The following is a 25152-nucleotide window of genomic DNA, read 5'->3' on the forward strand; positions in this document are numbered from 1 at the left end:
TTTGTGACCTCCTTGGTGAGTCAGCATTGCTTTCTACGAGTAAATTTTGTAGCCAAGATGTTCCTGTGAATGTCCCAATATCCTAGGAAATGGCTAGTCCTTCCAGACTAATAGATATCTTGTTTGATATTTGATTTATTTAAGAGAATGTTCTCTTGGATTTTTTTCAGCCTTGAAAATCTCAAAAAGCCAAACATTTAAATAAGGTTGGGGAGGAAAAAGGTGTATTTTTTTTTCTTTTCCACAGAACTTTATGTAATTGGAGGGGAAAAAATGGAATGAATAGGCATAAAAATGCACAACTAATGCTGTCTGGACAAGCTGTGACAGCCCCTGAAACAGCCTGTCCAAACACACAAAACAAGCAGACATTCACAGCTGCTTCAAACAGCACTATAAATTAAGATGACTTCACCTAGCAAACAATACTTGGTGTCTAGAGAAAGCGTAATGGCTGCTAGTCTCACCGAATGTTAAACATGCATAGAAACACCACTGTTTCATGGTACTTACAGAAATGTAATCATCTGCTGCAAATACTTCATATTAGAATTAACATTTAGAAGCATTCTAGTGTAAAATTCAACCCACTGATATCAGCTGCCACTTGCACAAAGTAAGAGCTTGCTTTATTAGTGTCATTGCTGATGGTAGTTGTGCTCTTTCAGCCACCTAATGTGCAGTGTGCAGCAACAGGTAGGAGAGGAGCTGCACTTTATCTGTACAGCTGGAGAAAACTCCCACACCAGAATGTTCATGTGAAAAATGAGGTGGTATTAAAACTCCCAACTTTATGAACCTGTGGAACCAGTGACCAGACAAACCAGTAATTGAGTGAAACCCAATTATTGAAGTATGACTGATCGGTCCATCTATCTGGACATATACATATATATTAAATAAAAGTTAAATACTACAGCTTTAACACTTGTTATCACTTATTTATATTGTGTAAAAGATGTGTGAGTGAGACATGGAACCACAGACATTAAAACAAGTCCCAGGTTTATTAAGAAGGATTTCTAATCTCATTAGATGCACCATCAGACTACAAAAGCTTTACGATAGTAAAGTGGATAAAACAAATATACAAGGAGCTAAAATTAAATTGTTGATTATAAAATATTAAGAAGGCAGTAAAAAAAAAAGCAAAACAGAAAGGAAATCAGTTTCTGAGGCGAGTTCGGCGTGACGTGCGGGAGATGGGTGTCGTCACTTTGGGGGTCTCGCTCTCAGCCATGACAGCATCTGAAGGAAGAGAAAAGCTTAGCGAGACATTTCTGCAGAGTATTTCATCTTGGGTGGGAAAGTATTTTTCTAATTGATTTTTTAGATGTTTTTATGAAATCATGTCAAGTTGATTATATAAATAGAAATAAAAAGTGAGATGGTTGCAGACAAATTCAGCCCGTTAAAAAAAAAAAACTCCCACAGAGGAAAATTTGAAAGTCACAAAGCAAGAATTCAAATATAATCATTTAACATAATGATGTGAACCGTAAGCTAATCACAAACTGTGCAAGAAATCATTCCCAAATTAAAAAGTACTGAATAGATCAAGTTTCTGAAAATGTTTATGCCCACATTAAAGGTTCTAAGGGAATTTGTAGTAGATTTTACGCTACCATTATTAGCATTTTTACAGGCATTACTTATTATACATGTATCAGATTTTACCGTCAAGGTCTGCTCTGCCTGTGGATCTTGGACTACTTCTTAGCTAATGATAAAAAAGAAGAATCCTGTCTGCTCATAACACAGTGGTGTTTGATGCATTTGGTCCAGTAACTCTGAACTCAGTTGTTCTGACCTGAAGGAACTTCTTTTGATCAAAATTTATTCGTAGCACCAATTATAAAAATACAGTAAATAAAGAACTTTGTTGGGTAATTAAATGAGCACAAAAGCTTCGTTAATGAGGTGCCAAAAGAAGTCAAAATTATTGAATTAGTTTATTCAATAAACAAACAAAAAAGGTTTTCTGGCATCTAATTTGGACAAAATTCTTTAACATTTATGATGTTTAATGGTCAATATAATAAAACTAGTAAGTTAAATCATTAAATGAAAAAAAAAATCACTCATGTGAAGGTAAAACATAAAAAAATAGGGAAAAAAAGTCAATTTAATACACAAACTGAAAATATTCGAAAATAAATAAACCCTGGCAGTCTCACCATCCTCATCCTCCTCTTCGTCGCTGCTGAAGCTGATCACTGGTTTCTTAGCCTTGCGTGATTTTTGAGGAGTTACAAAACTGTCATCACCGTGGCTGGAGACCGACGACTTTGTTTGACCTGTAGGAGGAAAAATATTTCCTTAGTCACAGTCAGTTTTATACATATTTCATTAGTTTAGGAAACTAAAACAGTAAAAGCTGTGAATTCAGACCTCTCCTTTTCTGACGGCCTCTGGTGGGCAGCAGTGTACGACTGCTGGTCGTCTCTGAAGTTCCTTCTTCCCCTTGGTTCTCTTCCATCTCAGGACTTTCTACGTTCTCCAAGCCCCGGGTGTGAACCGCTGTCAGCCGCTTCTCAAAGTCATCTATCTGGGCCTGATTGAGATATTTATGATTACTACAAGAATAAAAATAAATCTTATTAAATAAAGCACACGTGTAGCTTAAATGAGCGATTCGAACACCTTAAATTGAGGTTTGGCTCCACGACGAAGCTTGGCTGTGATGGTGAGCAGAGGCTGGTAGACGCCGGATTCGGTTAGCTTGTCGCTGTAACATTCCCAGCATTCCTGCAACCTCTTAAAGCCACGCTCACACATGGAGAGCAGGGACAGGGACATGGCCAAGTCACACCACTGGCGCTCAGTTCTGCAGAGACAAGAGCATGAAATGAGAGGATGAAGGATTAGAAAATAAACCTGATTAGCAACATAATGCACAGTAATTCTAGACTGAACAAAAAAAAAAAAAAAAAAAAAAAAAAAACTCATTTCTGATAAACATGTCATTGCTCTGACATTTGGACCTAATCTCATTTCCAGGAACCTTTTACGTCCAAATTCAGTTTTCCATTATATAATATAAAATGTCCTTCCTTTGAGCTCTGCGTATGGATAAAGAATGACTCAGAGGCTGAAGCCCGGCCAGCCCAGTCATTGCATCTACTCTCAAACTACACATGAGGCCGTTTCCATGACAAAAGCACTGAATAGGAAGATGTCAGCGTACATGACTGGTGAAGCGAACTGTGAACTTGATTTAATTGCTAAAACTCTCTTTCTCAGAGTAAAAAACACCCACTAATTATCCACACATCCACCCCCACATCTCACACAATGAAATGCTGTAGGACAGCTTCAGAAATTAGGAGTGAAACTATTCGGAAGAAAAAAAAACATGAACTCACGCAAAGAGGCGGCAGCAGGAAAACGAGGCAGGTTGTACTCACTTTGCAGTCCGGAAGCGCTGACACAGTTTCTCCACCAAAGATTCAGTTTGCCTCTCTTTAGTGATGTAGGAGAAGAGCTGTCTGTGAAAACACCCAAAACTTCATTTAGCACTTTCAAAGATTCAAATGCTTCTGGTCCAAACTAGGGATGAAACGATTAACGGTGATTAATTGATGACTGAAATCAACTAATTTAGTAATCAATTGTTAGCTGGAGTATACAGACTCAAAAAAGGCAACTTGGTTTAAAAAAAATGCAGTAATTGAGACAAAACTGCACAGAAAAATGTATACATTTTGCATTTAAGATAATATGCAGAATGTATGCATGTATACAACCAAGCAGATCTAAATGTCTGCTTGGTTATTTCTACAAGAATCAAGGGGTGTTAATACTTTTACAAGGCACAGAAGTGAACAAACAGAGTTTCTGTGCCTCTCACTTCATGATGGTGTTGAAGTCCTCGGAGCTCATTCCTCTCTCTGGATCTGAAAGGCGACTGATGATGTCTGGCAGCAGGTTGTAGATGGCGTTGTCCTGATGGACGACAAAGTTAAACACCTTTCAAAGCCGCCAGCTTCCACTACAGCTTCTCTCTCTGTGTGTCTGTGTCTGTGTGTGTGTGTGTGTGTAGGTGTGTGTGTGTGTGTGTGTGTACCTTAGTGGCCAGCTCATTGAAAAAGTTTAGAGCCAGGCTGGTGATGTGCGGCTCTGGGTCAATTAGCAACACAGCGACCTCACTGACTTGGCCTTTGACCTTTAGCACATCCTTAAGGACCAACTGAGTAAGAACCGTCACAGCCGTCTGCCTCACAGATGGGACCTCATCACTCAACCTAAACATGACAAAGAGAGGGGAGAAAAAAAAAAGAAGAACTTAACGATCCGAGAGTCAGTTCTTTACATTTTTGATAATAATAAAAAAAGCAATAAGCAACAGAAGCCAATTTAAAAATCAATGTTCAAGACAACAGGCAATGTTCACAGTTGCTCCCACAAACAGCCCAGTTTTGGCACAACCACAAACAATTTACATACCACATAACATCGCTGCTGGTCTTTTTTGGTAACAAGAACTCTTCATGCAAGAGCTTCAGATCATCTTCTCTGAATTACAACTAGACTCTGCAACTGTTATATTTCTTGAACATTTAAATTGAAGTTTTTAGAAATAATTATTTTATTTTCAAAAATATTTAGGGCAAGTGTATAAAAGTTCACAAAAGTATCTTTGTAAAAATGCAATGAGAAACCTAGAATTAGATGACAAATGGTCATTTTCAGCTAAATAGAACTGCACTACCAGGTCTATTGATAAGATACAGGAAGTAAACGTGAAAGGAAAGTCACTTCTTATCAGCTTTTCTTCGAATAAAAAGTCATCCAAAACCTGGACACAGTGACGCCTTATTGGCTGGCTGCTTACAATGGGACTGGACAGGTTGCGGCGGGGCAATCAGAACCTAATTTAGCTTTACCCTCTCCCAAAAAACCAAAGAACAAAAGCAACTCATTTCCCATTTCTCATTGGCACCAAAGAGCAGGACTCCTGGCAGAGGATCACACACTTGCCCATGCCACTTCCACATGCCAATGCAGAAGCTTACAACAGCAGTGAACAGGGTAATTAATTCTTAATGCGCTTATCAGGAGGCGCCAGGGCAGCAGCCTTGAGAACACTGGAGGTGTTGGTGTGTGGGAGACAATTAGGAAAACTAGGAAATGCTTATCGTGTAGGAAACACTGAGGGCAGCGAAGAATTAGAAAAGAAAATGTTCTACATGTCAAAACACCCCAGTGTGAACGTTATCTCCTATTATAATTAAAACGGCACTTCATCAAACAGAACAACTTCAGCCTCTCAGTTGGCTGAAATGTTTAAGTGCTTTTTAAATGCAAAGGCACAAACCTTTGCAGAACGTGTGACTTTGCCCAAATATTACCGCCGTCTCCCCGCTCAGCGTAATTACAACCTGCTGGTCAGAGTGGTGATTAGCCCGTTTGTCGTCTTACGGCGGCCCTTCCTGATGTGGTCTGAGGCTCCGCCCAGGTTCGTGTTTGGTAATGATCCCCCTTCTTAATCTTTGAAGGAATATTAGTCAGTTGTCATGGCAACCTCCAGGGTCCGAATATAAAGCCCACTATCAAGAGTTTTTGACAGCATATATAGATCATCTAAAAGTTTATTTCCCACTACCTGTGGAAACCCCCCCCGAAATAAATAGAGAGTAAACTTTTCCCATCATGTGGCTCAGTGGAGCATTCTGACAGCGGCAACACTCCAGTGGTTGAGAGGAACGTCACACTGAAAAGCAGTGATGGGATTCGGATGAAGAAGGCAGGAGTGTACAAGGATGTGTGTCAGTGGGTGTTTGCGAGGAGGAAAAGAAGAAACTTCACTCGCAGAACACCCACTCACATGACCCATCGAGTGGAAGCATTTTCCTTACGATCTTTGATGAAACTTTTTAAAAGATAATGATGGTACGGATCAGCTGAATTATTTATGCATGGTGGACAACAACAAGCATTTGCCTTTTTTTATTAGTGACTGATGCGGCTAACCGGGACCTACCTTGCATACAGATTCTGGGTCCAGGGCTCCAAAATATTTGGAAAACGCACCGTGAGGTCTCCCAACGCTATGATGGAATTGGCCCTGACGACCGGGAGAGTGGAGCGCTCCAGCACCGTGAAGATGAGGCGGATGTTGTCTTCACACACCGATGGGCTGAAAAGAGGACAAAATAAAAGCGTTAATATGAATACATTATTTAAAGAAGTTGGATTATGTCAGTACGTTTTCCAAGTGAAAAAGGGAAACTAATCCAGAGACGTTAGCCGCAGTGATATTTGAAAGGCTTATTTTGGTTACTTTTAATATATATATATATATATATATATATATATATATATATATATATATATATATATATATATATATATATATATATATATGAGTTTGACTTTTTGAACTGAATTACTGACAGACCTAAGTAACTTTTTAGTGCTAATCCTAATTCACTTTGATAATGAAATAAATGTTTCAATTTTTCTGTGCTCTCAGCAGCTCCTGCTTTGCTGCCAACTGAAATAATAAATTTAAAAATTAAGTTCACTGCCCTCCAGAGAGCTCTGCTAACATAATATAAGCAACAAATGGCTGGATTCTCACAGTTTAATACTCTGACCAAGAAATCCAAATTATTGAGATATTCATGGTGAAATTGTAGAAAAGGAAAAAGGGAAGTATTTTACATTAAACCACCAGTTAAACACCTTGTTCCAAAAGGACACCGGCGAGAGAAGCCTCTGCTTAATTAAACAAATCAGTTCAGAAGAGAAGTCCTGTGGTTGTGGAAAGCATGTTTCTTTATTTCAGAAATGTCATGTTATTTATATCAATTAAAGAGCAACAAGGGGTGTTAGAGAAATGTCTGTCATTGGGGTTAAGATCTGTCCAATTTTCCTAAAACACAGAATGACGGTAATCAGCCATCATTTGAGGAAAAGTGCCAGGAGAAAAAAAAAAGCCCCTTCAAAAATTTTGATTAGAGATTTAAAAGGTTAGTGTAATCAAGCTAAAAGAAAACTGTAGAATGCTGCAATAATCAGAGCGAATACAAGCATGGCCACATAATCAGGCTCTTCACAAGGTTTGGGCCAATATGAAACTTTCACGTAGGGGTAGGAATATCAACATGTGCAGGATTAGAACGATTTGAAGATCCAATCTGCTCAAGCAGAGACTGTGGGAATGCCTAGAAGGCCATTTTAGGATAAATAGCTTCTGGTTTTAACAGTTCCCATGGTAATAGTTCCTATCACCACTAGAACCGTGTTCAGTTACAGCAACATTAATAAATGCAAAGTTTGAATCGCTACAGACTGCAAGCAAGAGCAGTTGAAATACACCAAAACAGCAAAAACTGTTAAATATAAATGTACTTTTTCTTTAGAGAGGCTTCCTTTCACTGTTATAAAGTCAGTTTTATCTCGACTACATTCAGAATGAAATTACAAGGAATCCTCCCCTTCAGCTACTTCCCTAATGGCTGTGGTAATTAAACATTTTGCAGCCAATTTCCAGTCTTCAGAACGATTCAATTTAACTTATTACGAGTTTGTCAGATTCATTGGACTATCAGGATTGTATCATGGGGTCTGATTACACTCTGCACCACAGACACAAAACAACAGAAGGGAAAAAGCCTCCATCTTACAGCATCAATACAGCAAAGCTCAATGTGTAAAATACTCTACATTTCAAATAGCTTCATTCAAAGCTAATGAACTTATCCTTTCAGCTTGTAAAGAAACATCCAAACACTGGATGCATTGTGTATTTTAAATAAAGTTTTTCTTTCTCTGATGTATAATGTAATACAGAAGAGATTCTGGGTGTATTTGAGAGGGTTATGACATTCTTAAAAAATAAGAAAAACTTTACTTCTACTAAAAATAGTGCAAACATTTATGTCAAAGTAAAGATGAGAACCAATGAATTTCTTCACAGCAGCAATTCCATTCTATTTTCATTGTTTTACAAATTTATGTGCCAAGTGGTATACCACTGCTGTTCATAATTGTTTTAAATAACACTTCCACGTTAGGCAAAACAGTTTGAGACTCAGTTTGCCTCTTGTCTTAAGAATACCAACATATTAAATAACGGCTCGACACAAGTTGGAAAAAATGGTGCAAACTGATGAAAAAAAATAAAAATAAAAAATTCCTTAGAAATGGTGACTAGCTCAATTTTCCCCTTATGTAGTGATGCTTTTATGATGGAAAATTGCAAAGTTCAAAGAATTTTTAAAAACCTCCCGTCGTTCCACCTGATATTTGACAAATCATTTCCACACCCTGGAGTCATCCCAGCCGCTTAATGTCAATGGGAAAGTCTAAAAAGTTTCACAATTTTACCAAAGAGAGAAAAAAAGATTTATGAGCTTAACTATACTCTCTTAAGGTTTTAAAGAAAATATAATAGGGGATAGAACTAATGACAAAACTGGCAACAACAATATCTACAAACTTGGTATGATAACCTGGAGTGCAAATATTACAGTTTTGCAACAATTTTAAAGAAAACAAGAACATAATCTATTAATTCGATAATAGAAAGTCAACGTTTATTTCTTATGCTACAGATAAGTTTGTCATAAGTCTTGATAAATTTAGTAGTAGCTCTCAATTGTTTATTTCACAAAACCTTCTTGCCAATATGTGAACTATGTAGATTTGAACAAGCTGATATGAATTGGTTAATTCATCAAGCTGTAATGAATACTGCTCATAGCTTCCCCACTGTAGCCTGAAACAGTTTTACCTGAAGAGTGACGGGTGGGGCTCTCCAGTTTCCTCACCAGGACACGTTGTGTTTTCCACAAAATATTATAAAACAGCTTAAATTGTCTTTATTTTAGAGGAGAAAACTTTTTAAACTTCTTTTTGCTACCAGGTGACAAGCAGTTCACAGCAACAATTGAAGGAGGGGCACCAACGTGATGAGTTGTCATCCTGCCCGTTAAAATTGAGAAAGCTGGTCTCATTTTGTAAAAAAATAAATAAAATAGTATGACAAAATATTTGTGGTTTTTAAGCCTTAGTTCTTTGAAATATTTGTATATCTTGGAACTGATGGCAAACTTAAAATGTTACGTTTTAAGAACCACACTCTGAAATGTCCTCCAACTTTAATAACAAATAAATAAATAAATAACAAATAAATGTCTCTCTCAAACACATATCTGGCATGCAAGATGCAGCAATGGAGAAAAATGGAAAACACAAAGTTCAGTTTCATAAAAAATATATTTGTAATGAATAAGCAAAACGGTGTGGAAACTTGTCTTCACACTGCAGTTTTATTTTTTCCCATATACTATTCAGACCTGGTTAACACAAAAATTAAACTCCATACTTTGCATGCTTAGCAACCTGCATTGTGGACTTACACCAAGACGTCGGAGCTAAACAGATGGGCGGCCAAAATGGCCAAAGATAAACTAAACTCAAAGTTTTCTAGATCAGACAGATGGAATAAAAGGTGCCCTACTGTCCAAGGTTAAGAAAATGGTGTAGTGGGTGTGTGAATGTCTATTCAGCAGTGTTATGTACCTTATCATCATGTACTGAGACAGTGCCAAACAGGCAGCAGTGGTGAGCTGAGGGTGGGAATAGCGTCCTGGGGAACTGCAGACTTTCACCAGCAGAGGAAGAAACGCACTCAGCAGGTTGTCCTCTAAACAGATTGAGAGATAATAAATGAAGTCGATTTAAACGCAGCTTGAAATGATGCAGGAAGAAAACTGGCAAGAGCTTTTATTTACCAGCCAGTAATTCTGTTTCACAGATTTTTCTGATGAGCTCTGCTTCGGTGTCTTCAGCAGTAGCGCCAATCAACCCGAGCTCCTCTTCCATGGCACTTTCATTGGCCAGCTGCTGCTTTCAGAAAAATAATAAATAAAAATAAAGTCAACACTAAATCAGCTCCATAAAAACTCAAAAATGGCTCTAAATCCTATTTTAGATTTAAATAAGCTGAAACCTCAATTCACTTTCTGTTGAGTCATACAGATATTTACCTGAAGAAAAAGTAGCTCATCTGGTTGTTTGCCCCTTATTTAGACTAAATTTGACTCAAATACAGGAATCTAAAAGCTTTTAGTTTATGTTCTTTCATTCAGTCTGTCTTTTCATTTTTAAACAATTATAGTAAACAGACATAGAGATAAAACATTTATTTTTTTCAAAACTGTTAATATTCTAAGTCGTACTGTTAAGTGCTAATAAAGATTGGCTGTAATTGAACTTTTCTAAATGTATAGAGCATAGAAGTGCAACACACTTAAACTCTCCTCCATTCATTGCTGAACGGTGCAAATTGTTTTGCGTCTACCCACTGCTACGGGTGTGGGCTCAGCGCCTCAAGCATGTCCATCATTGTTCAGTTTCTTCACGACTTGCGCAAAGGTTAAATGCATATACCAACTCCATTTGTTAAAAAAATAGCATGCCCACTGCAGAATCCAACATTAAACACTATCTCTCTTCCACTATGAAGCTTAGTCTTGCATTTTCATGAGACAGTAAAGAAGTAACCGAGATGAGCTTATAAATTACAGAACAAACTCCCACGCTAATTAAGGGAACATCTATCCTCCTTTCTTCTGACGGACTGAACAATTAAGAGCCGTCACTCATCTGTCTGTGTCACTAAAATGAATCTCATCATCAAGCCACCCAGTAGAGACCCACTGATTGGAAAGTGTCTCATCTCACAGCTGTTTGGATGAGGTTCAGCTTCAACTTTTAAATGGAATTAAATCATCCATAGAAGCACTTTAAGTGATCTTTTCCAAATAAAACAGATTATTATGTATAAAAACCTGGTTGGAGTTCATTAATGTTTCGTCTGATATGGATATTAATCTAATTACCAATCAGGTTATTATGACCAACACAGTTCAACAAACAATACACATAATGATAATATAAAAACATCCCAGTTAATATTAACAGTCACTCCTGTAATCATTCATTTTAGGCGTGTTGCTGGGACTTTAACAGCAATAAAGTACTTCTATCAGGACATTATAAAGCAGCTTTTGTTGCGAGTGAAAAGCCATTAATCCTGTGAATTGGCGTACGTGTGTTTTGAGGTGTTGTGACTGTGATTAAGATTTCCACATCATTGCCTTGATGGTGCTGAAGCCAACACTTGGCTTTTGTTTATTGATTTCTCCTTTGTCGTTAACAATTACTCATAGCGTAAAAATCATTCACTCAGTTTAAGATATTTTAATTTTGTGGATTATAGACTTACCAACTGTAGTATCGAGTAGAGCAGAGACATGAAATTGTTCAATGCATATTTTATATTTAACAATTGCATTATTCTCACAATGTAGTTTCAATTTGTCAAAACGTTTTTTTTTTTTTTTAAATTGCCATAAACCAAATATAAAATTTCCAGAAGAGACATACAACATTTTTTTTTACACTTTCTAAACAAATAGTATATTAATCTAAAAGAATACAATTTGGAGTACTTTTTCAGAGTGAAAATATATTTTAATACAATAATGAAAATAAAGTTCACACTATTGGCTCCATCTCTTCTGAATCAGTTAAAAAGTGATTCAGACAGCACTAAGAACTGTCTGGTAGGCCACTTCTATTGATATTATTGAACTTTAATAACATTTTATTTACTCGACACGGTAACATCATTAAATGTAGCTTTATCATCTTAGGAGTTTGTATGACTTCAGAGGTTTTGTAGAGTTGTTCTACTCTGTGGACATGCTGCAAATCTATTTCATAATAGAGAAAATAGAACTACCATTAAAAGCAGGAAATATTAGAAGAACTGTGGGATTTTAAGGTTCTTTTTAGTAAATGAATTTAAAGAAGTTGCACTATAGGAAAATAAAAAAATGTTTCAATTATATAACTTGTCTGATGGTCTAATTAGATATTACATAAGACTGACATGCATTAACCCTTACAAAATGGCAGAAAGTAGTTTGAACACATCCATAATTAGTGGGTTTGGCACCCATTTCCCAAGAGCTCTGTATTGTCTTGTGTGGAACACCTGTACAGCCTCTCATTACCTTAGCTTTACTGCCTGGGCCTTTCTCCTTCTCCTCCCTCTCCTCCGTCTCTCCTCTCCTCCTCCGCAGCTCAGCGCTCACACTGCGCTCAAGATGAGACACCTGCCAAAATGCAACGCATCCGCAGAGCGCCAGCAGCTGGGCCAGACACACACAGTTCACTGCAGGGGAAAAAACATGTGGCCATGAGTGATTAAGGGTGCGCTGACAAACGGGAGGAATAAGTCTTGTAGCACTTTGTAGACACCAACATGGTAGACAACACGACTAACCTTGCTCTTCTTGGTCACTGGAGTCTTGAGATGCATCATGGATTTGGCCAACATCTTTGTTGACTTCGCCGCCTTCAGCAATCTGATCAAGTAAGAGTCGAGCGCTTCTCTGGAGCAGCCGGGAGCACAGCTGGTCTGGGGACTCAGCCAGGAAGTAGATGAGACGGACGGCCTGTTCCATAAAGCTCTGCCAGTAAGGGTCTTCCATCACCACACCTTGGGCACAAACAGTGGCGACAGAAACATTAGAGGGAGAAACCGTGTCTGGTGGAAAGAATAGGGGGAAAAAAATCCAAGGGCGCATTGTTTACCGTCAGCAACAGCCTGTGTAAGGCAGGTGAACAGCTGGTGGTCCTGGGGGAGTCTGAATGGAGCTCCTTTTGATTGCTATTGGGTTGACAACAAACCAGAACAGCACAGACTTAAACGTTCAGACGTAATTAGTCAAAGTCTGGGCTTTAAGGTATTCTTACCATTACTTTTTATTTACAATGCTTTGTAAAACTATTCACACAACTAACTTTTCCACATATTGTCATAGAAAAGCAGCAAACTGCTTTTTTTTTTTTTTTTTTTAGAGGTTTTGTGTGATCGACCAAAACAAAGTGGTTCATAACCATGAAGTGGGAGAAAACAGTTTTTTTAAATAATGTTTTTACAAACAAAACTCTGCCAAGTGTGCCTGTATGTATTCAAAATAAAACCAATTCCAAGTTGCTTCCTAAGTCACAGAATCAAGAGTCCACTTTTATGTAATTTGATCCCAGCATAATCACTGTTGTGTCAAGGCTTTGAAAAAAAAAAAAAAAAGACACCAGTTGAGTGTTACATTTTTTATCTTCGACAAAATGTCGTTTATGTAAACTTACCCTGACATGATCAGTGATACTGCAAATGGTGATCACTGTATCTCTTGCAAGAAGAAAGTCTTCAGTCACTTTTTCTCCCAGAGCCACAGAACAAAGAGTGTCCAAGTTACTGAGCACCACTTCTCTCTCCGCCCTGTTGTAGTTGCAAATGGAGATACTTGTTGAAAACTAGGACTAGCGTACACATTTCAGAATACCAAATTATCTCGTCTTCATGCAAAGTCGGGTAATAACACTGCCCCACATGACCTCAGCTGCTCTATGTTGGTTGTACCAGTTCTAGGCTGAGCCCAGATATAACATGTAGGAGGACGGGTCAGGAGAAGCACACAAGGTTTAACAGGTTATAAATGCTGCTGATGCTGGATGAGGAGAAGAGGCAGCGTGGGTGGACTGCAGATACTCTTTACTCTCTCACTCTTCCCCAAAGCAACCATATTCTTGGAGGTAGACGGAACGGGGAGAACATATTTTACATATATAAAGATATATGTATATAAAAATAAAAAACAAGATAAAAAGGCCCTGGCAAGAAGCCTAGTTTTATGGTCGTGACTTCAATTACAATGAAGCGGAGCAGAGGCTGGGCTTGTATTCTGACTAATGAGGATTTGCAGAATGTCAAGTAGCTGAGGCAGGACTGAAATGTAAAGAGAAGAGCTGTTATTCAGGCAGGAATAGCACCGATTTTCAATGTATTTTTATCGCAAACCTGCTCAAATCATAATGGCTAAATTTTCTCCCCATCAATCAGACTGCGCTAAACATCAGGGCAATAAATCCGAGTACACGTGAACTAATTGTTGGGCGTTGAAACAGATAAAATGTCATCAAAAGAAACAATTGACATTTGAGTTAAAGTGCATCTGAAATGTAAACCTCAATTATTCCTCTGACATACTGATCCTAAAAAGCACAGATATGATTCTAGGTAAAGACGTATACTTATTTGTAGGAAACTAACATAAAATAAGGAGGAGTCAGTAAGCAGAAACCTTGTGATTTGGTTGATATTCAACCTTTACTGCATGTTATATGAGTAACTACCATACTAACTTTGTGGTACTCTAAACAGATGCTATTTAAATTAAATCTGTTATTTTAACTGATTTTTAGCACTACCACAAGAAAACTGCACTTTTTTCCACCCAAAATATTTGTTGTATTAAAAGGCAATAAAAGTGTTGAGTAATTTACCGTGCTGCCATGCCCAGCAGTAACACTGCAGCTCGTTTGTGTAAGACGGAGGCTTCTCGTTTACCCGTAAATCTCTCCCATAAAACCTGGATTACGGTGGATTGGAGATTGCTGCCACTGCCGAAGAACTCCTGCACCTACAGAGACATTTATAGTTACAGCTCCCTGTATGTTTAGGGACCAAAAATATGTCTGCAAATTCTCCCAAATTAATATTTTGTCACATTTAGACATTGTTCATGATCTTGGAACTACAGTACTGCTAATTAATCCAATGATTCACATAATAATTACTCACAATTTCCTCAAGACACTGGATAGTACCCAGAGATGCATCCACCATGAGCTCAGAGAGACTGTCGACGAGAGTCTGTGCTTTCGCCCTGTTAAAAAGACCAGACGGCTGGTTTTTCATTTAAAAAGAAAAACACAAAACACTGAAGGCTTTTGTTGCAAGGCAGAATAATATCTAACAGTCAACCAGACAAAACAATTTCATTCTGCTCTAATCCTCCAAAACTATCCAAGCAAATAGACGATTATATGCAAAAAGACTAAATCGTATAGCAAACCACCAAAGATGTGTGTTCTAACAGGGGTTTATAATATCCACAAAAACAGCTAGAGGTATAGTAAAGTTTAAGTGTTGAATCATTTCTAATCTTTAAAAGAGATCTTGATGAACATTTCCATAGGAAGCCTAACGCTCGTTTTAGGTTTTCTTTGAACTTTGCTTTCATAGTCATTTCCATCCTGGATTAAAATTAAAAATTATATTTAAAGTGGTTAAGCACAGACCTGACTGTGTCTCCTTGCGGGTTCAGGTACAGGCGTCTGTAGGCTTGAACGACAGCATCTTTAATGGCAGCATCCGTTGACCACACCAGAGGCAACATCTTCCTCACGCCACTGACAGAGTTGGCAACACTGAATTCGTGCACAGTCACACAAAACTGCACTGCTTCTTGGACGACTTTAAGCAGAAGAAAACAATAAATAAACATGGAAATATGAACTTCATGTAAACAGAATCTACTCAAGAATTTGGGAAAGTAAAATGAAAGATCCCGCGGTGAAAGTGGACATCTACCTGAAGTTGTTTTCAAATACAGCATGTTGTTGATGACAGATATTGCTTGTTCCACTTGTAAGGAAAATGTCTCCATGTTTCTCAGGTACTGCACTAACATCTCCTGCTTCTTCAGGTCCCCCTCATCTCCCTCCTTCTCTCCCTCTTTTTGTGGGGTTGGTGGCAAATTCTGACTGGCATCTGAAGCATCTTCATCAGAGCCTGGGCAAACAAGAGAGGTAAATCACCCAGTCAGTGGGGACTCCATGTTTTTTTCCTGCAGGTGCAATGGGGGAGCTTGCAGATTTCTGAAGGATGCTGTGAACTTATTATAGGTCTCCAACACATTCAACATACCCTACAGTTACCAACAATGTGTCTAATAAATACAGTATGTGGCTTTATGGTGATACCAGTCATTACAAACAGTTATAAAAAAAAAAAAAAAAAAAAGGTCAACACCCACACTTGGCATGGTAGTAACAGAAGAGACCTTTTTACACCTATGCGTCAGATTCTTCACAACAGGAAAAGGTGGTTGGTTTTTGTGGTAGAAGGGGAAAAAAATCTGTTTTCATTTAGGGTCCTGGAGATTATCAATCAGGTCAGTGGTTTAACAGTCATTGCTGCTGTTCAGGTAGTTTCCCCCCATGCCCCAAAAAGGCAAAGAAAACCGTTTACAGTTCATCGATTACTTACATCAAAGTCTACTTATTGAGGTCCAAAAATAATACTTTATGATGCTGCATATTTAAGAACTCCTGAGTGTTGTAAATGATACATTTGTGCCCTTATTTGCTTTGCAGCATATTGCTAACCTGGTGTGACTCTAGTTCTTCTCGCCGACTAGTGATGCAACATGAGCAGAATGGATTTTATAACTTTTTCTGAAACTTCTCTGTTGAGCCTCAAACAGACATGGTGGATATTTTTGCAGAATTGTTTTTTGTGCCTGTATAATCACCAAGCAGTACAAGCTCTGCCACCCACTTTCTTACAGGATGTGAAATGATCACTTTTACCCATAGTATTTCCTTTGTTATTGATTCACAGCCTTATTCACAATAGACTTCTTTTAGGGTACTATTTTTGCATTTAGATTACATTTAATCACAATCATGTTTTTAATAAAATATTTCACCACATAGAAAAGGAGAAAAAAAAATAAGCTTTTATTTTCTTGGGGGTGCCATGTCTGACTCAGGGGGAGTTATTGCATCCTACACCGCTGCTCACGAGCCACCAAGGCACTCATTGCTCTCAATTTATAATCTGCTGCTTGAACTGAGCATTTTCTAAAGCTTCAGCCTAATAATTAAGTAACCTTTTATCTTTTCATAATGTGTGAAAAGCAGTTATACACGCTACATTTAGAACAAAAGAAAACAAAACAAAACGAGAATAAAAGGAGGTAGAAACTTGCAGGACAATTTCACAGAGCTGCTATTATAAAACTCCAGAAAATTACAACCCAGGTCAACTAGTAAATGGTTTGGTGGGCTGTGGTTTTGTTTAAGTGCAGATATGTTCAGATTTCAGTGAAGGGATGTTTAAGAGCAGAGTGAACACTTTTGAGTCTTAGTTGTGTTGTTTTTTGTAACATTAGATGCAGCCATGTCAATACCATAATGCTTTCCCATCGTAACATATCAGTGCAATAAAATTAGTAGAGAAACTCACTTCCTAGTCAAAGTTCTTATTCTTATGGCAGACAGGTGCATAAGTGGAAAATAAATGTCTTTGTAATTGAGCTGTCAGACCATCAACAAACATTTCTGACCTTGCATTTGAGTCAACATGAAAAATGTTTACCATTTAATTAAATTACTTGTTTATAATCTGAGATGACATTGACTGGTGGTGCAGGCAGCGTGAAGTGAAGCATAGCTTAGACGAAGGCATGCGACAAATTACACTGTCATGTAGGCTAAAAAAAACAAAATATGTAGAAAAGAAAAAAAAAAAACTGGCCTGGGAAATGAGAAAGTGCAGCAAAATGTTTATCTGGAATTTGAGAGAACGCTTAATTTTTGGGCCAATAAGTATGCACTGAACTCATTATAGAGTTTAAATACTCGTACTACAAATTGAGTTAAGGTGAGGCTTTCAGACAGAAGAACATTTCACTAAAGCTCAAACATGTTTGATGGCTAAATCATGTCGAGGGACTGTACCTGTGGTGTTGATGCAGTGCACAAAATAATAATTCATAAAGAATGAATTCAAATCATTTCCAGATATTTCATTTGAACCCCAAAATCAACAAGTCTGATCAGAACAGAAATTAAACACATGAAGTAAACAAGGTGTTCCAGAGGAACAACGACCCAAACACACAAAACTGGCTAAGGAATTGAAGGCCAACATTAAGCAGGACATTTAACCAAAAATATTGACTGGTGTATGCATATATTTGAGCTTTTATGTTTTTTTTACCATGTAGATAAAAAAAAAGTTTACAACTCAAATTCATGGACCCAATTTCTGTTAAAAAACAGAAGGTGCTCCTGGTTCAAGAAGGCTGTTTGGCAGATGGACACTTAATACATTCTTTAGCATGAGAGTTTCAATGACAAAATAATGTCTCCTTAAAATAGAAAATTCTATGTACAACTTAAAGTATTTTTCTTTTAGTAGCTTACTTTGGTTGCAAAAATTGACTCAACTTTTCACTCAACAGCAGGCTCAGGCGCTGGCCTTCATTAAGCTTGGCTAAATACAGCAAGGGTTTCCAAAATCAAAACTCTTTAGCCCAAAACATCAGGAAACACCCTTCATTTATTAAGAGAAACGTCCGAGTACAATTTCAGACATTTAGTAATTTCTTCCTTTCTACTTTGTTGAAATATTTTATGTTTAATGTATTGTTGAAACATAGGTCACCACTGCCTTAGAAGATGTTAACCAATTTGAATAATAAACTGAACTTGACTACAGTGTTTGATAACCAAGATCGAATTCAAAAGACTTTGAATCTGTCTTACATTTACAACCATGTGGGTGAATCAACTTTTCACTAGCAACTCAATCTCTTAGGAGTGTGTGTGTGTGTGTGTGTATATATATATATATATATATATATATATATATATATATATATTTGTTCTCTTGTGCATTTTGCAAACCATTTTACTACTTTTATTAAAATAAAAAGAGCATTTACCTTTGAAAATCAAGCCCAGCGTGTCCATTAAACTCTCAGGGGTGACAGTGGACAGAGAGGCAAACATCTCTGATTCTGGGAACCAACTGTGAGCTTTTACACAAAGCTTCACAGCATTCCTGCAGAGAGGAGCACAGACATTTTACCTGACTAATTCTAGGCTGTGTCACAGACCAGATCCATGAGCAGCATCACTACCCATCAACCTCAACTGGTTATTAGCATCACCTGTATTTGTTGACACGGAGGTACTGAGCTATCTTCACTGCAGTTGCTCTGTCGTCATCTTCTGGTTTTTCGTCCTCCGCCTCCCCGCCTTCCTCGTTCTCTTCCTCTGCTTCACTTGTGGGCTCTAGGGTTGTCCTGACAGTAACAAGGAGCTCAGGCTCCATGGCAGCCCACAGCTCAGACGCCTTGATCACTGCGACTGCAGCAAGGAAAAGGAATATATACATACATTTATTATATTTCACTAGCAGCTAGTTGTGTAAAAGCGCCAAAGAAACATTTGAAACCAATGTATTGAAAGATTAAAACAGGAACAGAACAGATAACTGTGTTTTTCTCAAATTAATTATGTGAACTTATTTCTGAAGTTGAGAAAAATTAAAACATTTCTACTCAGACAGCAGCACTGAGCGACAATTAATTTAGGATTTTATCTTGAAATTTAATTTGGAGGAAAAGGCTATTAGAACTGCTGATGTGTCATGATTCAAGCTAAAAACTATTACCGTCTTAGCTCATTTGCATGAATATTTTCACTAATTACATTTCAAACTATTAAAAAAATGCCAGACATAAATAAGTGTGGGGAAAAAAAAAAACTTATGAGAAGATTCAAAGTTAGACCCTTGGGATTTCTTTTAATCAGTACATATTCATGTGGTGGGTTTATGGAAATTTGAATCAGCCCTCAGATTGTTAAAAGTAACAGCTCATGGATCACTGAACGGCGGCAAGACCAAAGTGGGCTTCTTGCATCAGACACTCACACCCACACACACACAATGTAAGCTCTATTCCTGAGATTACTCCACTGTGACTCTAAAGGAATAATTTGGATTGAGCCAAGTCTCTGTCGGCAGGCCCTTACAGCAGAGCAGAAACCCTCCTCTGCACTACCAAGATTACCTGCCATTCAAATGCAACAAGAAGCCAACACTCATTCAGTGAGCTCACATTCGCCTTGGTTTCATCACTGGGCAAAAAAAATAAATAAAAAATACATGTATGATGAAAGAAATCTAACAGAAGCAGAGAAATCTGAAGGACTATCACAGAAGCTGTGATTACCAGGTGCTTTTCCCTCCAGCTTCTCTTTCATTTCTCTGAGTTTTGCTGTTTCTGTTTCCAAAGGTTTCTTCAGATCTGCACTGCTCAGCTGAAAGACAAGAACAAAGCTTTGTGTTATAAAACTTGAAATATTACCTCTATTCACAGTTTAAAATCACACCAGTTCGAATTACCTTGCAGCTATAGGGATTGTGTGCAATGAAAGCTGCCAACAGCTGGATGGCGCTCTTCACTGCATTTATTGATTTGTCCACCAGGCGCCCAACGGCGAACCCCATCACCTCACTGTACCTACACAGGGGCAGCGCCTGAACACACACAAAAAACTGTTTTTACCATCAGCTTTTATTAGTTTGTCCTAAAGTTTCAGTGTTGTCCTGTAGAAAAATGTCAAACATTTCATATTTAAAACTCTGTCTGTTTCAGATAACCAAAGCAAAGCAAGGGGACAAAAGACTGAGCCTTGTGGAACACCGTTAGTTCAATCAAAGTATTCCATAGAAGCAACGTACCTTGCTGTTGACAATTCGTGTGAAAACTTGGAGCACACGTGCTCTGACATGGGAGTGTGTGTCATGGAGATGTTCCTGCAATATGTCAAAGAACCGGTCGCGGTCGGCTCTGCCAGACTCATCCAGCCCGTCGCCACATAGGACTCGCACAAGAATTTCTCCAAGCACCTCGCAAACAGCAACACGCATTGTGTGGCTCTAGAAAACAAATGCAAATTAAACTGTTTACCATATGAAGTACTTTTTTCCCCTCTACAAAGCGGAAAAAGTAAAGATAGAAGATGAGTCTGCCCTCAGATTACCAAAGACGACAGTCACAGCTCAACGAACAGCAAAGAGAGCTGGGTGAACTTTTTGCCTTCTGCACACACACATGCACCACACACACAAACACACTGTCAGCATCAGCCAAAGCAATTACTCCGCAGTAACTGTAGAGGAATAATTCTGGCTGAGCTAAGTCTCTGTCGGCAGGCCCTTACAGCAGAGCAGAAATCCTCCTCTGCACTGCCAAGATTACCTGCCATTCAAGGCAACAAGAACCCAACTCTCGCTCAATGAGCTCATATTCGCCTTGGTCTCATCACTGGGCAGAACATGAATGAAACGAAAACAAACAAAAACTCTGCCAAGCTGTGCAAGGGAGGCAGAAGCTGCTGAAACAACAGAAGGTGTTAGAGATTGTCCCATATTTGTACTTGTAGCATAATAAAAACAAGCTATTGGGTGAAAACGTGGGTGCAAATGAGGCTCCGATGAGCTATAATGCAGTTTATATCTGTATAACTTGTCATTAAGGAACAAGTATGGGCTGGTTATGTATATCTAGGTACACCATGATGTTTAAAGTCACTGCTCCAAATATTTTCAACATAATTTGAAGTTGTTTTAATGAGATGCCAGAGAAAGTTTCTTAGTAACCATAGTTTTCTCCAGCTGTATAGTTGTATCCAGCAAGAATTAATAATACCCTGCTGCTACACACTGCCAGTCAGCAGTCTGAAAGAAGGCAACAACACTTATCTGTTGCCCACAAGAAAGTAAAATTAGGCTTGGAAATATTTCTTGTCTCAGGTATTGGTATGTAGAAAATAAAGAAGTGCCTCCCACCACCTTCATTAAGATAATGCTGCTAAAGCTACAGTTGGCAAGAGTAGTCATGAAGGTCACTACAGAATACAACCTGACTAACCAATTAACAGCATGTTAAACTCCAATATATGACATTTTGCTTAAATATTTGTATCAATAAAATGAATACATTTGATAATATGAGTCAAGAGTCATGTTAATTTAGCAGAGCTGGAAATAAATTGTTGAAGTTTGGTTTTAAAGACAAGGAATTAAATCATAAATATGGTTTTTCATCGTGATGCAGTTTCCCCCAGTGTATTTTAAGCCTGGTGGGGCACCAGGCTTTACTTGTGCCCCCAACAGGCCAAGCATTGCTTATTTATTTAAGTCTTTTTAAAATGTTTGCATTTTTTAAGATTTTATAGTTGGTGTTCAGGTATTAATCTTCCAATCTTTCAATAACACATAATTATCAAGTGATATTTTAAAATGTCATGTCAACTTTAAACATTTTTTAATTCAAAAACACGATGGGCCGCTGGGTGAATGACTTCCATAGCGCCCAGCCACCGGGCTTAGCAAGTTTTCTGGGGAAAACCTTCATGATGTGAATATTGTAACGACATTTTGTTTTTACACAAGGTTATTAAATTACAAGAGTCTCATAAAGACGTCAAAAAAAACAAACCTCTCCTTCCAGGTGGGTGATGAGGACACTAATGTTGGGGATCATTAATTCTGGTACCAGGCCACTGAGTTCTGACAGAAAAGAGGCAAAAGCTTTGACACCAGAACCTTCCCTGGCAAGCTCTTCACTTGACTTCTGACCAATTTCCCTGAAGGAAAAAAATATATAAGAGTTTCAAAAACAGATCTCAAATAAAACTGAAGTTTAAAAGCATCAGTAAAGGAAAAATGTACTGACCTTATCACTTCTCCAATAATTGCCCTGACTCCATACTCTGTGCTCCACACAGACACGGCTTGTGCAAATACTGAGGACAACTGCTCAAAGTGTTGCAGCATCTGGATGACCTTTACACTGGCACCTGAATTAATTCAGATATCAACATTTAAAACAGAACAAATTTTAAACAGCAAAGATTGCCATGTTGTGTGAACTACATTCACAAATTCCCAGGCAACTGGGAAACAAACCTAGAAGGTGGTTGTATTTGGTGATCAGTAAGCCAAGAAGGTGAATTATACAATCCCTTGTTGGTTTGTTCTTGACATGACTGATGGTTGGATTCTCCAATAACTTGTAGCAGCAACAAGTCACACAGCTGTGAAGAATTTAAGATGAAGTTTTAATTTTGTTCATCTAAATGCATGGGATAGGATCTGAGCCTGGCCCAGGACTAAATTGACATTGATGTTTTACCTGATGAACTCCTCTTCCACCAAGGAGAGACTCCAGAGAGAACGGATGTCCAGCTGAAGGAGCTGGACAAGAGCATGCAGAACCCGCTCTCTCTCAGAATCCCACTGCAGCAGTCCTTCTCCACCACCTTTACCTTTTTTACTACCCTGTTACACATAAAGAAAGCAATGTCTTTCAACTCTAAATGTATTGGACTCTATTGATTCCAAATGGAACATAAGATAAAAAAAATAATTAAATAACCATAAAAAAGATATCCTCAGATTACCAAAGATGACTGTTCAGATCTGTCAAACCTGCTATAGACACTACAGCCTTTTGTCAGCTGATACATAAACATTCACACAGGGACAAACAAGAAGTTACACAATGTTTGACATCTTCTACATATCCCACAAAATTTCTCATCATGGGCATAAGTTATAGAAGATGGAAGTTTGAATATAGGTGAGCCCTTACAGCAGTGTAATAAAACTCAATCACACTACCAAGACTACTCACCAAACAGCTGACTAAGAACCACAGTTTCTAAGTGTGATCAGATCATAAATAATGCCAAGGTCTCATCACTGGATATGGTCACATGAAGAATACTTAAAAACAAAAGTCACCGACTGTATCATTTAGCCACTGATAGCTTTACCTTTCCAGGTGCTGTGACGATACTTTGTCTGTAGGAGACACTTTCAAGGCTCTCTGTGAGTTTACATAGCAGGAAGACACTCATTTTAACGGCATTTAGTTTTTCTTTGCGCTCTGCAGCTGAGAAGGTGGTGGAGGTCAGAGCCGTTGGCAGGGAAACAGCCAGATCACTGACCACTGAAAGAGAAAGAAACCAGTTAATGAAGCAAAGGGCTAAAAGGATGTCCATTTAAAAAATTATTTATACACATACAACAACCTAACCTTTAACAAGTAATTCCAAGGCATCTTCTTTTACCCCAAGCTCCAACGAATTAAAATGCCTAAAAATTAAAAGACAATAGCTTTGTACTACTATTATTAATGGTAATATTTACAAAAATTACATGGTAAGTACTTACTGAAGCACACTGTACCCTGTGTCAAAGTGTTCCAGTATACATGAAGGGCCTTGGCTTCTTAGTCCCATCTTGAATTCTGATGCAAACAAGTAAACATTTATTCACACCTGGTTTCAAAAATGAATGTAAAAACCTCAAAACATGAGTGGAAAAAAAAGGAGTGGAGAACAGAAAAATACTGTTGGGAATCTTCACTTTAAAAGCTGAGGTAAAACATATCTTAAGATTTATATAAAAGATATTAAATGCACAAAATACACCAATAATATTTGGTTATAGAGAACAAAAACTTGGGGAAATGGATCACAAGTGACAAATATTCAAACAGGTTTATTTCTAAGTATTTTGTCAAACAGGAATAACAATACGCAGTGTAGTTCTGGTTTTTACCTTTACTTTTTAAAATTAATATAGGTTGTCCATTTGTTTACAATCCGTAAGGAGCAAGAAATGGAAGAAACATCGTATTTCAATCATCACATCCAATGAAAAATACTTACTATTGAGATGGGATGGCAGTTGTTTTGCTGGCACCACATCTTGGACAACGTACTGATTAATACCTCCCGTTTTAACCAGGTCTCCCACACACACTGGCACAAAAAAGTCCCACGACATCTCTGCGTAACAAAGACAACTCTAAATTCATCAAAACTTTGACCAACTCAGAAACACCAGTAAGCGCTAACGTTACGGTCACTTCCGAATGTATTTAGCTCATTGTTAGCACCGGCAGAGGAGAGTACTAAATGCATGTGGGTACATGAAGTAGAAAATAAAACCAAGTTACAAGTAGTCTTGTAAGCTGAGAAAAGACTAAGTTGTTGTGAGTGGTTCAAGCCACTAATGCTACTGAAGCTAACTAGATAATTAGCACAAACGTTAGCCTAAAACTCACTAGTCTTTACTTAAGTTTTAGGCGGACATTGTGTCAGAATGACCATGTTTACAACTTTAACAAGGTAAAAACACAACGTTACCTCTTTCCGTGGTAGCACGTTTAGATACTTAAAATCTCTTAGGGAAAATTGCCTGCTGCCTCCCTTCCCACCGTGCGTAAACGGTTTCTGTCTGGAGTTTTTTCAAATTTACAGCCACCGCGCGCCAAAACAACGAAACGATGACGCACATCGCGTCAGACCTCGTTTTAAATTCTGACCCAATACCACCACCTGGTGGTCAACTACGCACAGTACAGCACATAGTAGACGCTACCAGTAGAGCGAAAAATAAAGACAAGA

The 25152-nt window shown here is 38.1% G+C and overlaps 1 protein-coding gene and 3 non-coding genes across 5 annotated transcripts; all 4 read right to left on the bottom strand.

The window, feature by feature from the left end:
- Positions 1-988: 988 nt before the first annotated feature.
- On the bottom strand, positions 989-25016 carry ncapd2 (non-SMC condensin I complex, subunit D2). 2 transcript variants are annotated; one of them, XM_014993016.2, is made up of 32 exons: positions 24892-25016; positions 24412-24531; positions 23912-23987; positions 23775-23833; positions 23512-23687; positions 22869-23014; positions 22643-22770; positions 22410-22533; positions 22173-22320; positions 20411-20608; positions 20072-20206; positions 19899-19986; positions 18831-19029; positions 18603-18721; positions 15461-15661; positions 15169-15343; positions 14669-14753; positions 14371-14507; positions 13174-13306; positions 12616-12691; positions 12305-12520; positions 12033-12193; positions 9744-9858; positions 9532-9655; positions 5984-6139; positions 4067-4244; positions 3851-3945; positions 3408-3488; positions 2644-2827; positions 2392-2554; positions 2178-2297; positions 989-1248 (listed from the first exon to the last, which is right to left on the bottom strand). In XM_014993016.2, the coding sequence occupies exons 2-32, from the start codon at positions 24527-24529 to the stop codon at positions 1166-1168; spliced, it is 4197 nt and encodes a 1398-aa protein (XP_014848502.2). In that variant the 5' UTR covers positions 24530-24531; positions 24892-25016; the 3' UTR covers positions 989-1165. The 2 variants fall into 2 exon arrangements, with proteins under 2 accessions (XP_014848502.2, XP_014848504.2); XM_014993018.2 differs by having other exon boundaries at positions 9744-9855; positions 24892-25014.
- On the bottom strand, positions 19514-19809 carry LOC148155007 (small nucleolar RNA U85). The gene has a single exon (XR_015765749.1). It is a non-coding gene; the product is annotated as a small nucleolar RNA U85 (small nucleolar RNA).
- Positions 20699-21002, bottom strand: LOC148155008 (small nucleolar RNA U85). Its single transcript, XR_015765747.1, has one exon. It is a non-coding gene; the product is annotated as a small nucleolar RNA U85 (small nucleolar RNA).
- LOC148155009 (small nucleolar RNA U85) lies at positions 23123-23443 on the bottom strand. The gene has a single exon (XR_015765748.1). It is a non-coding gene; the product is annotated as a small nucleolar RNA U85 (small nucleolar RNA).
- Positions 25017-25152: the final 136 nt, after the last annotated feature.

Source organism: Poecilia mexicana, unplaced genomic scaffold, assembly GCF_051168715.1.
Source record: "Poecilia mexicana isolate PSO_F unplaced genomic scaffold, ASM5116871v1 scaffold_16, whole genome shotgun sequence".
Lineage (NCBI taxonomy): Eukaryota > Metazoa > Chordata > Actinopteri > Cyprinodontiformes > Poeciliidae > Poecilia > Poecilia mexicana.